A 12,992-nucleotide genomic window follows, 5' to 3' on the forward strand; every position below is an offset into this window, starting at 1 on the left:
ATAATATCATTAAAGTTACAATAACAATTAATAAATTAAATATATTTAATTTGATAATGGTTATTCAAGCCATTAAATATTAATTACATAAATAATAAATTAATTATTTGAATCAAATTTTATTGAAGATTTAAATTTCATTTGATTTAATTTATTTAAATTCTCATTTTTATTCATTAATAAAATTTATTTTAATTTAAAATTTCAACTGTATCCTCTCACAAACTCTCTCACCTTATTACTTCTCATTTTTTTAAAATATATTTTATTATTCCTATATAGAGGAAGGAAAATAAAATACAAAAGTTTTATATTATGATGACAAATTTAAATTATATTTTTAAGAAATTAGTAACACCATGAAATCTTATATACTACGGAAAAATAAACGGTAGTAAATCATAAATTTTTTTTTGTCAAAATCTTACATAAACAAATCAAATTAAGCCAAACCTTCATAGAAAAAAAAAATTAAATATAAACTTTAAAATTGATCTATAAACTTTAATGAAATATTTATTTTATTTTATTAAATTGAGTACATAGGACTCAGTTGATATGCCAAAGTTTGCTTGTGTTTGACATTCACTTAATTTTTTTAAAGATTTGATTAGTATATTTTAAGATTTTAACAGAGTCCCAACTTTCATAATTAGACTTAAAGAAGTATCTAGAAACAATTCATAGTTTGCAAATAAAATTAATATTTGTAATAGAATAGTAACAAATAACAATAAATTAATCTGATCTAATTAAAGCAATACTTCTTTCCGACATTCAAAGAGTCCCTTTTATCCATCTTTCCAGCATTTCCAATGCCACTTTCGGTTGATCCATACCAACCATATGTCCAGAGTCAAGAACCTGATCGATCAAGCAAACAAATTATTCAAATTATATGTAAATTATATATATATATATATATGGCTTAATTTCTTGCCTTAAGGAATGATAGAGGTCCATATTTTATAAGTTCTCCCTTCAAATAACCGTCCACATTATACAAAGCTATGGAAGTCCCTTTGAATTGTCTCTGACCCGACCATTTCATCTCCATAACCCACCACAAGTTCCCTGGAATTGATTTTTTTTTTTTGTTAGTTAATAATTAGTTTGTCTAATAGGAAAGAAGGAAGAAAAGTTTTAATAATTGATTACCTAACCAATTGCAGACGAGATCATATTCTCCTGCATATATTAAGACTTTAATTCCATCTTCAAGAAGCGGAGGAATTCTCACGGCATGATTCCTCGAAAAATCCTTAAGAAGTGCATTATAAACATTTTGGCTCATAGAAACAAAACTAATATTCCCAACTCCAAGGGCTTCTTTAACCGATCTCTCATTTATTAGGTGTTCCATATACGAGAAATCATAGTCGTTACTCGCAGATCTCTTTCGAATATCGAAATACTGCATTATGCATGCACCACCAATAATATTATTGTTACACTTACACAAAAATAAATAAATAAATAAAATGTAATACATTCATTCCTTCCTTACATTCCTATCATCATTTATTTCCATTATATGACTGAATATGGAATGACAGGAAGAATACGCATCTAAACAGCTATCTCCTCCTCCTCCTGCATCTAAATTTTGTTTTTAAAACATGATCAATCATGAGAATTCAAATTAAACAACAAATATAATATAAAATAGAAAGATTAATAATAATACTGCATTTAGCTGAGTCTCTCTGGCAGGCTGGTATCAATCTGGAGATTCTTTTGGCTTGATGTTCTGTGATCAAATTCAAACCTTTAGCATATTCTGGCATTGACTTGAATTGAATTGCAGAGTCTGTGAATGCATTTCCAATAGCAAAACCCTGTATAAATAAATAAATAAATTATTAATTATTAACAGATATGATGTTGATGAATTATGAACTGTAATTAATACCTTAAGGTTAATGGGAGCTCCATCTCCGTTTCTGTTTCCATTGTGAATCCGAGAGGCTAAGACAGGGATATAGTGGCCGGCATATGATGTTCCGGTTAGGTAGAAATCGTTCCTCAAATATTGAGGATGTTCAGCGAAGAATGCCTTTTTTCATTAATTAATACATTAATTAATTAATTAGGTTGATTGTTTGGAAGTTATATATATGTAAGAAATTAATTAGACCTAGTTAGCTACCTGCAAGAAGTCATACAAGTCATTGCTAACATCCTCTTGATCATTACGAATATCAGAGTTATGGGAACTAAAGCTGAAACCGGTGCCGATGGGCTGGTCCACATAGATCAAGTTGGAGACCTGGTCCCAACCAAAGTCATTCCAGATAAGAGAATTATTATTGTTGTTGGTTGTTGTTATACGGTAAGGACCGTTTTCATAAAACATAGATACTAAACAGCTAGCTCCGGGTCCTCCGGACAACCATATCACAACTGGGTCATTGTGCTTATTCTTTCTCGACTCAAAGAATAAGTAAAACATCCTGAACCATATATATATATATATATATATTAATTAATTAATGTAATGTAATGTAATGTTACAGATTATAATAAAACATTTTCAATCAAAAAGAATACGAGTTTGTGCGTGCCGTGCCTTGCATCTATAGAGTGAGGAAGTCGATAATAGCCGGAATAATGACCCAAATTCCGAATCGAAGGACCAGGGACTGGGAGACTGAATCGCTTTTCGACCAATGAGGACGACAATACTACTACATCGGGTAATCGGCCGGAAGAAGGGCCGCCGCCGGAACTGGCCGGAAACAAGTTAAAACTGCGGATAAGCCTCTGCGCTTCCGCACTTGGCGAATTATTAACCCGCAAAGAAGAAGACATTTGACATGAGAAGAAAAACAGAAAAAAGAGAATTAGACCAGATCTTTGTGCCATATTGATTTGCCAAGCTGCAGTATGTTTGGTCTCAACTCTAAACTATTATATAAAGAAGATTAATTGCATTGTGTACGTGTTTTTTCCTCTTTTCTTTTCGGATGGTAAATATTTCTCAGAACATGGAGTTTGAATCAAATCCATGTTAATCTTTTTTTTATTATTTAATTGTAATTTTGTAATGTTTTTTTTATGTTCAAATTCTTTTTATTCATCTTATTTTGGAATTAATTACAATTTTCTGAACTTAAGAATTTATTTATCTTCATTTTTTATTATTGTGAATTTTTTATTATAAATATAGAGTAATAAAAATAATTTAAATAAAATGTCACATTTGCTGTAATCTTAATTACACTTACTTTTATCAAAACTTTTAATGGTAGATTTGGTTAGTGTAATTGTATTTAGAATTAGAATTCTAAATCTAATTCTTAATATTAAAAGATCTATTAAATTAAGAATTAAATTTGGACCCTCTAATTTCAATTCTAATTCTAATGTCAATTCGTGTTGCACCATAATTATGCTTTAAATGTGATAAGTTTGAGAAAATTTAAAAAATAGTTTTAATTATAATTCCGATTTTAAAAAAGTGAAATTGAGAACTATAAATTAAACTAAATTGAATTTTATTGTAATTCTAATTCTAATTCTAATTTCAATGTCTGTTACCAAACACACCTAATATATATAATGCGATTCATTAATAACTTTTAATATAAATATATATTTTTTTAATTCAGACAAACAATATGCAATATGTTCTCTACTCTTTTAAGATTTTAAAATGATTCACAAAATAAATGGTGGAGATTCATTATATCTATATATTTATAAAAATAAAATATGAAAATATTTTCTTATACATTTGTGCAAGGCTGTGAGATCGGAAGTTCATCCATCCGAGTTTTATATATAAGTCTTGTTTTGTTTGAAAATATTTTGTAGCCTCAAAATCATATTATAATAAAAAAACTTTTTCAAAATCATATTATAAGTCTCAATTTCTATGAGCTTATATATTTAATTAAGAAATTATTAATTTTAAAAAATAATTTTACAATGAATAATCTATTATTTCTAGAGTTTGTCACTTGAAAAAAAAATAAAAAAAATATTTTATATTTACAAACATAATTTATTCAGAGTTCTTTTATGAGTTCAATATTTGTTGACACTTAACCATCTATATTTTCTTTGCATGTTAAAAGGATATTTCTTTCACAAAGTTTTGGTTATGTTTGAAAATTAAATTTTCATGTTTATTTATTTAATTGTTTTTCAAAATTTTAACATATATTGGGTTTAGAAATATTAAAATTTAAAATATTAAATAAACATTAATACCTGCGATAACGATTGAAAATTTTGAGAAACCGTACTTGAAAATATTAGTTTAAGGCATTAGAATTGAAAATAAATTCAAACGAGTCTTTATTAAAATGTTGTTTAAAAATTATTTTAAATTTGTTTTTTTTATTTTTTTGAATTTTTAAAATATGATTTAATGCTTCTAATTGTAAAAAAAAAATTTGAAAAATTAAAAGTTGAAAGCAAAAATATACTCAGAAATGGGTCGTAAGTAACGAGTTTGGCGTGATTTGGCTTGGGTCAACTTGTCAATGTGCTTCACGTACTGGGATTTTCTCGGTCAGGGAAGGGTTTGAATGGTTTCTTGATAAAAAATTAACCGCGACTGAAATTTCTCGATCAGGAAGGGAAGAGACTGTTTTTTTCACTCGAAAACTAGGTGTTATCCAATTCATATTTATATCTAAAATTGATATGTTTAGTCTTGTTTAAAAAGTCATACTTTAAGGTAGTGTTTGGTAAGTGGTACAAATTATATAGGGTATAAGTTGTATAGAGGTATAAATTATAACGAGGTATAAATAATATAGGGTAGTATAAGTTGTATAAGTTGTATAAGTTATTGATGTTCGGTAAGAATTATAAAAATGGTATAAGTTGTATATGTTTTATAATTTTGTGTTTGGTATAAGAATATAGTATAAGTTGTATAAATAATAAATATTAATTTAAAATTATTATTAATATTATTATTTATTTATTTATTTATATTATAAATAATATTGTTTATTATTATAAATTATTGTTTTGTTATTATTTAATAATTAATGTAATTTTAATTAAAATATAAAAAATTAATTATAATATAAACGATAAATTATGTTTATTTAATTTAAATATTATTAATAATTTTAATAAACTAAACTAAAACAAAAATATTATTTATAATATAAGTAAATATAGAAAATAATAATTAATAAAATTAGTTATAAAAATAAATAAATATTTTTTAATTAAAATATTGACTATTTTAAAAAATATATATATTAAAAATGATTATATATAATAATAATAATAATAAAATTAAATAAAATATTTAATATATTATACAATAATAGGTTATATATAATATTAATAAAAGATATAATAAGAAATTAAAAATTAAATTATACATGATAGTGTTGTAACTAAGAGGACTAGTTACTATTTTATATTAGATATGAGTTATAAATTATATAAGGGTATAATTTATACCAAGTATAAATGTAAAAGAACGCCATATTAAAACACTATTGGTATAGTTTATACTATACCAATATTGTAGTACCCCTCTATATCTCTAACCAAACATACCCTAAAAATAAAATAAAAAATCTCTTTGATAAAAAAAAAAAAAAACTAAAATAAAAGTATATCTTAAATTAAGAGGCAATCAAAATAATTAGATATTTAAAGTGAACTTTTTATTTGTTTTATTTTGTTTGTTTCCAAGACAATCAAAATAACTCGCGTTTAAATTATATATATATAGACTATAGTACCGCCATTTCATATGCGGCCGAAGTGCCCCGGTCAAGAAGGAAGCTATATAAGTCTTCAACCTCTAGATAGGGGTGTTTATCGGTTCGATTTTCGGGTTATTCAAATTTCTCGGTTCGGGTTCTTTGAATTTTTATTTTTTTAGCCAATTCGAAAACCGAACCGAATTGAATTGAATAATTCAAATTCGAACCGAATTCATTTTTTTTATTCCCAAATTTTGAATTTGAATTATTATAATTAAAACAAAATTTGAATTTTTCTATTAAATTATAAAAACAATTAAAATAACATAAAAACAAATTACATAAATTATTATATCATATTTAAAATATAATTCATCATTAAATAAAACATCAAATAGTCTTAGATCATCACATCATCATTCTTTAGCCACCTAAATTTAGATGTTTCACTAAATATCAACCTCATTAGACTCTGATATGGATTGTTTCAATTCTTCAATAAATTGAAAATAAATATTATACAACTTATTCAACTTATAAAATATATTAATAATTAAATAAGAGATAATAAAAAATTATCTTTTTAAAATTTTCAAACTCCTCCATGTTTAAAATTTATTCTCAGACATATGTAAAATAATTAAAAAAATACAAAGTTTTTTTAAGGCATTCGAAATATTACATTTAAAATATCTTTGAAATTGACTCTAAATGGTAGTGAAAGGCTATAAATTATATTATTATGTTTCATTACATATAGAAAATAATAATTATATATCATGTCACTCTCTTGACAACGTGATCCATTGATTAATTTTTCACACAGTTAACATAACTGAGAGAACCAAACAGTTAATTAACCATGAATAAAAAAATATTTATAAATCTTTAGATATGTTAAAAAAAAATTATCTTTAAAAACTTCAAAACCATATAAACTTGTTAACTAAACTATTTGATTATCTATCCATACATGTCACTTTGTTTTCAAAGTATTATTAATTATATCATGAAAATCTCAATATTTTCTTAAAGACTTGATTATTATTATTATTCTAAATAAAAATAGAATAGACTTTCTCTTTTGAACAATCTGATCAATATTATTATAAACTTTAATATATTACTTTTATAAAAAAAAAAAAAATTACCTTAAATTTTGTAATTCATATCATCTGCTTGCTTGATTTTGATTGTATATGTTGCATACAGAACACTAAGCAAGCAGTATTGAATCTCTTCATCCATAATTTATTCCTGCAAATTTATCACCAAAAGTAATCATAAAAAATTTAACTGTCAAGCTGAATAATATAAATAGTTGAAAAAATAAACATTGATAAAACTATTTCAAAGATTCAGCCTTATAACAGACAAGCAGACTGTATAGGTTCAGTCTAGAAAACTAATTAATCTAGAACAGAAAAGACGAACACAGAAAAGACATTGAATTATTTTAGAAATTTCTGCTCTTGGCCATTTTTTTTGTATTAAAAAACTTATGTGATTTCTTAATTATTGTAATTACTAATTAAATGTTATCTCTTACATTTCTTGTCAAAATAATTATATCACAACCAAACAAATTATAACAACTCTTTTAATCCGAGTTACAATGATAGAGTTAAAATTCTTACAAATTAAAATAAAATTAATTTTGAGTCACTTAGATTAATTAAAAAGAAAATTTTCTTAGATGGTGTGATTAATTCAATATAAGAAAAGATTCTAATTTTATGGATAAATTTAATATTCTTTACATGGTAATTCATAAAATGATTAGTTTAATTAATTTGCGAACAATTTTCAGATGTAATAAGGAAACACACCAAATGATTTTATTTAAGAAAGCAGTGCACTAATTAATAATAATATATAAATAGATAACTAACAATTACTTGCAGGTTGATAATTAATTAATAAATTAAAGATGGTCGGGTAACAAGCTAGCTAGGGTTTGTTCTCAAAGAACATGTTAGCCGTCAACCCACATGCGAGAGCCTGGCGTGGAACATTCCCGACCTTATGCACATCGATGGCAAAGATCACCCCCATGCCCATATGCAGATGAGGTTCAATATGGCAATGAAAAGCCCACACTCCCGGATTATCTGCAACGAACCTCAACACAGTCCATCCGTAAGGGTATATCACCGCCGTGTTTCTCAAAGGCGGGTTCTTTAGGTTTAGATCCTTCACATTCCGCTCATCGAACCTCCCTTCTCCGTACCCTAAAACCCAGAAATCGTGTCCATGGAGATGCCATGGATGGATCTCACTCTCGTTTGCCTTCAATGCATTCGAATTCTGAAGGACGATGTCGATCACATGATTCTGCCTGAACGTGTACACGCCGCTTCCGTGAGTTGCATTAGGGTTTTTCGCTGGCACCATGATGTCGTAATCGATTGGGAAGGTTTCGGGAGGTTGTTTGTAATCCAAGGAATTATGGGTTAGTCCGTATTTGATGGAGCCGAGATAAGGAGTGGAAGGGAGGACAAGGGAGATGTTGTTGATGGCCCATTTGGTGTAATCATTGATCTTGTTTTGGGTGTTAAGGAGTGAGATTCTACGGCGGGCGAGAATCGGAGGTTTTTGGGAGCCGATCAGGGCAAAGATCTTGTTTGAGAAGGCTTTGCTATGGGTGTAATTGTTCCAAAGTGGGGCGACCGGAGGTGGAGTGGATGGAACCTTGGATGCGTGGTTGGTGATGTAGTTAAGGACGGTTAGGGCTTGAGGAGTTTTGGGTAGTCTTCCTCGTACGCTCAGGGAAACCCAGTAATTCTCTTTAGGGTTTTGATCGGCGATTAAGAGCACTGAATAACTCTCGCCGGAGTAAATATCTATGTCCGGGACGGCGAAGGGTTGGACATAATTGCCGTCGGCTTCCACCACCACTATTTTATGACCCTACAAATATAAATTATTTCAAGATTAAAATAATTAAACTCCTAATTATTGACACTATTTGACCGAATTAACGGAATAATATATAAAATAAAAACAATATTTATTATCTTATATTCCAAAACGAAATGTTCATCATTTTTATTTTATTTATTCAACTTTAAATCATTCACTCAGCTTTATTCATTCAAACTTTGGAAATATAATGCAATATTTTTTGTGTCAGCTATTTATTATTCTTTATAGGACGACTTAATAGATTAATGAAAAGTCAAAAAAGCAAAACTTTACACACTGTTATACTCTTACTTTTTTTTTTAAATATTGATATTCTTAATTAGCATGATCTATAAAGAACTATAATATTATTAATCTTTAAAAAAAATTATATATTTTTTTTTTTTAAAAAAAAAAAGTTGGAGAAAGAGAAAAAGAATTACCCCAATAGCAAAATTGAGAGAAGCAAGAGCAGTGGTACTAGCCAGCCTAATACGGTACGTCTTTGTTGGGAGCACGCGAAGGACCTGTGGTGCGCATTGTTCTGTACCGCTAAATTTGCACTGCTCCACTGATGAATTGCTATATTGCGCTGCTAGGGAACAACTGTATTGTCCTCTTCCATTGATCAATATAGACTACAAAACAAACAATTATTAATGAATTCAAATATGAAGCAAAATTAAATTCTAATGTAATACTGAAACAATTACATGTTATTAATACATGTTCAATAAGGGTTTGTTTATTTATATATATTAATCAAAATTATTAAAATACACAAATTATTTTAATAAAAACAAGAATATTTTAAATAATAAAATATAACTTTTTACAAGTCACTGTCTAGTGTACTAGAAAGAAAACCCACTGACATGATTCTTGCAAAAGTAAAATGATTTTTGTTTTTACTTTCAACTATACTTTTTCAAATATTCAAAGGCCTATTTGATCATTTTTTTCATGTTCAGACAGACAGAACTCTGAACACTGAATAAGAAAACAGAATGAGGAATCTTTTCCAAATACTTTTAATATTATAAATTATAAATCTTTTTTTTTTCAACCCACTTCCAAATTAAATTATAGCTTGAAAAGACTGTTACTTAAATCTAATTTATCTATCTCAAGTAATTAAATCATATACATACTTGTGGTTCACCGATCCATCGTAGGGGTTTGGATGAGAGTCCAACTTCTTGCTCATGAACGCTTTGATGCCACCAATCACTTAACAAAAGGTTAAATTCACCATCATAACGAAATGGTTCTTTCTCACCTTCTGCAACATTCACTATCAAAGATCCATACAATCCAGCTGATCTTTGCATCCCATAATGTCCATGATAAAAGTAAGTTCCTGCCTGTTTTTTTATTATTATTTGTAATAATGTGACCCAAATATACACATGATATGAATTGAAAATTGAATTACATGACAACATTTCTATATATATAATATTTCAACCAAAATAAATCATATTTTGTCTCTTTGTGAACATTTTTCGTGTCCTTGTATAATTTAGATTAATAATGTCTTGATATTACATCATTTCAAAAATCATACAAATTAAGAAATGGCAATTTGTTGTGTTGTGTAGTCCTTTTCTTTGTTGTTAGTTATGTTAATAAAAAGTTGCATGTTCAATTAATATCACTAAAATGAGATTGTATAGTATTAATTATAAATTACAATATTATTATTATAAAGAAAGTAACTTTATTACTTCAATCTAAAATCAGATCACTCTTCTTTTATAGAAGTGATCACTTTCTTAAGAATTAATCCTTTTATTTTTCGTTATATATGCTGCCGACCAAGATTAAAAATAAAAAAAAACATGAGTTAATTAATTACGTACGTACCTTATCTAGTATGAATCTGTAGACAAATGTTTCACCGGGGTTAATGGCGCACTGTGAGATGGAAGCAGTTCCATCTGCCCATGGCGTTCCAATCTATAAATGATCGATCGAAGAGTATAATTATATATATATATATATCATGATCTGGAAATAACATGAAATATTGTGTTTTATTTGAAAAGTGAAAATATATTATATATAGGATCGATCTGATCTGATCATGATCACCTGTCGGATTCCATGCCAGTGAATGACAACGCCTTCTGTAAAGAGCTTGTTGGTGAGCTCGACGTTAATGGTGTCTCCTGCCCTGGCAACGATAGTAGGGCCGGGGAACTGACCGTTGATAGCCATAACAATCCCTTCCGACGAGTTGCTGCTGCAATCTGGAGACCAGTGAATGTACTCAACATCCCATTTGAAATGTCTGGTTTTAGCCCCTAACCCTAATGATAAGCTACCCAACAACATCAATGATACTCCAAGAACAAAAACACCATTTACTACTAATTTCTCCCCCATATTAATTTGTTGTCTACCTAGACAGATCGATCTAGCTTGAGATTTCAAGCTCAACTTTGTATGAAGATTTTGCCAATTTGTTCATATAAATCTCACAAGATATAGACTCAATGTGGTGAGTGGTGGGACCTAATATGCAATATATGGCTGGCGTGCATTCATGTATAATGGGTCAACAATGTTTATATAAGTCAAATCACATTTCTTTTTTCAATTAATTCAAACTTAATTCGATATAATCCATATGTAAATGAATTTAGTTAAAGTGGTTGTTTTACCTATAAAGAAAAAATCAAAAGTCTCTTTTTTATTTAAAAAAAATTACTATAGTAATAAATATTAAATTCAATACATCTGGGTTACATTTGATTTTTTTTGTATACACAATTTATTTTACTTAAATTACCTAATAAATTTCAATTTAATTCTCACTAAATAGTTTTAAATAAATATATGATTTTTATAAATGGTCCATATAAATTAAAAATGATAACCATAATTTAAGCACAACAATAATAAACATTTAGAAAAAATAAAACCAAATAAAGAATTGCAAAATAACATTAATATGTCTGATAAGATTTCAGATTTTATTAATTTGTACCTTTCAGATATTTCAATATTTCATACTTTTAATTAATATTTCACAATTTTATAGATTTCTAAGAATTTAAATTTTAAGAATTTTAACTCTATCATGTTAACTCAGATTAAAAGAGTCATATAATTATTTTGATTTCTTGTAATATAATTATTTTGACAAGAAATATATAATTACAAATAGCATTTACGTAATAACAATAATTAAGTAATCGCATAAGTTTATATATAGTTAAATTTGAATACAAAAAAATGGCCAAGAGAATAATTTTATTAAATAATTTAAATTTGTGATTAAATTATTGATCAGAAAAAAAAGGGTAGACGTAGTGGCACACGAAATTATTGATCAAAAAAGAAAATAATTTTAGAGAATTTTTTATCTAAACCGTTAAGTCCACAAACTGATTTGATGACTCGACTAAAAAAAAATATACATAATAATAAAAACAATTGCTCTTAATTTTGCTGATCAGCACATTAATTTAATTTAAATGGTTATTCTTTTTTAGTAAATGGTTGATGAACTGATTTTCATTTTGGGAAAAGCAATTAATTAATTGATAAGGTAAGGTAAGGTATGGTGGTGGTCCTGTAATTTAAAGGGGTTTGTTTTGATTTATTTAGATTAATCCCATCTAGCTAATTGATAAAGTTATTCAACATGTCACTTTTTGTTTGTTTTAATTAATTGATAAAAGTAATATTAATGAACGTCTTTTGAATTTTCATGATTTGTATATGAAGACGTGGGGGGGTTAGTTGAAATGTCTAATTAATTATTAATCACTACTTATATAAGTGTTGTTTGACTTGTTTTGTTTTCTATCTTTTATAACGTGAAGGAACATTTGTGACAAAATTAATTTGGGTTTGCTTGCCAATACTTAAAAATTAATTTGACAAAATTGATATTCCATTTTCTCTAACGGGGTCTATGTCAAACTGTAACGGACGAAAGTGAGAAAAATAAATAAAGGCATTCACCTGAAAAGAGCCATGGTCATTTGTTCATAAATTCGATGATTTTGAATAAAAACAAACTTGTTTGTCATCTTCTTCCATGCATTATATGCATATAGACCCATTGAAATACCTAATACATTAATTAATGCTTCTCTCATTTCTCTTTCATTCTTAACCACGTATTTTGTGGCCTATTACCATATTTATTAATTATAGGCCAATTCGACAGCTATTTTAGTCACAAGTTACAATCACACGGCTGGCTCTGATTTGTCATTCTTTTTCGAACTAATACATTCAAAATAATCATTTGGGAACTTAAAAAAGAAATTATGCTATATCAAACAATTTTAACGAAATTAATACGTTCAAAATAAGTATTATATCGCAGAATCTAAAAGAATCTTCGTATTATCAAGATAATCGAGAATCGATGTCACCTTAAAGACA

At 27.3% G+C, this 12,992-nt stretch overlaps 2 protein-coding genes across 2 annotated transcripts; both read right to left on the reverse strand.

Moving 5' to 3' along the window:
- Nucleotides 1-777: 777 nt before the first annotated feature.
- LOC124925230 (serine carboxypeptidase-like) lies at nt 778-2,811 on the reverse strand. The gene is made up of 8 exons (XM_047465200.1): nt 2,570-2,811; nt 2,150-2,453; nt 1,913-2,056; nt 1,688-1,838; nt 1,508-1,599; nt 1,159-1,414; nt 941-1,074; nt 778-864 (listed from the first exon to the last, which is right to left on the reverse strand). The coding sequence occupies exons 1-8, from the start codon at nt 2,809-2,811 to the stop codon at nt 778-780; spliced, it is 1,410 nt and encodes a 469-aa protein (XP_047321156.1).
- Nucleotides 2,812-7,495: 4,684 nt separating this feature from the next.
- Nucleotides 7,496-11,031, reverse strand: LOC124926832 (L-ascorbate oxidase-like). Its single transcript, XM_047467143.1, has 5 exons — nt 10,683-11,031; nt 10,455-10,547; nt 9,740-9,952; nt 9,032-9,226; nt 7,496-8,594 (listed from the first exon to the last, which is right to left on the reverse strand). Exons 1-5 carry the CDS (start codon nt 10,974-10,976, stop codon nt 7,635-7,637), a joined length of 1,755 nt encoding a protein of 584 aa, XP_047323099.1. The 5' UTR covers nt 10,977-11,031; the 3' UTR covers nt 7,496-7,634.
- Between the last annotated feature and the right edge of the window lie 1,961 nt (nt 11,032-12,992).

Source organism: Impatiens glandulifera, chromosome 2 (genome assembly GCF_907164915.1).
Source record: "Impatiens glandulifera chromosome 2, dImpGla2.1, whole genome shotgun sequence".
In the NCBI taxonomy this organism is placed as follows: Eukaryota; Viridiplantae; Streptophyta; class Magnoliopsida; order Ericales; family Balsaminaceae; genus Impatiens; species Impatiens glandulifera.

What these genes read in the sequence shown, in the direction of transcription:
- LOC124925230 (XM_047465200.1), bottom strand. Translation starts at nt 2,811, where the DNA reads ATGTCTTCTTCTTTGCGGGTTAATAATTCGCCAAGTGCGGAAGCGCAG. An exon ending in GAGCTCCCATTAACCTTAAG is followed by an intron (nt 1,839 to 1,912) that starts GTATTAATTACA and finishes TTATTTATACAG; the next exon opens with GGTTTTGCTATTGGAAATGC. An exon ending in TCTCGTCTGCAATTGGTTAG is followed by an intron (nt 1,075 to 1,158) that starts GTAATCAATTAT and finishes AATCAATTCCAG; the next exon opens with GGAACTTGTGGTGGGTTATG.
- LOC124926832 (XM_047467143.1), bottom strand. Translation starts at nt 10,976, where the DNA reads ATGGGGGAGAAATTAGTAGTAAATGGTGTTTTTGTTCTTGGAGTATCA. An exon ending in GATGGATCGGTGAACCACAA is followed by an intron (nt 9,227 to 9,739) that starts GTATGTATATGA and finishes TTTGTTTTGTAG; the next exon opens with TCTATATTGATCAATGGAAG. An exon ending in CTCTCAATTTTGCTATTGGG is followed by an intron (nt 8,595 to 9,031) that starts GTAATTCTTTTT and finishes TTATATTTGTAG; the next exon opens with GGTCATAAAATAGTGGTGGT.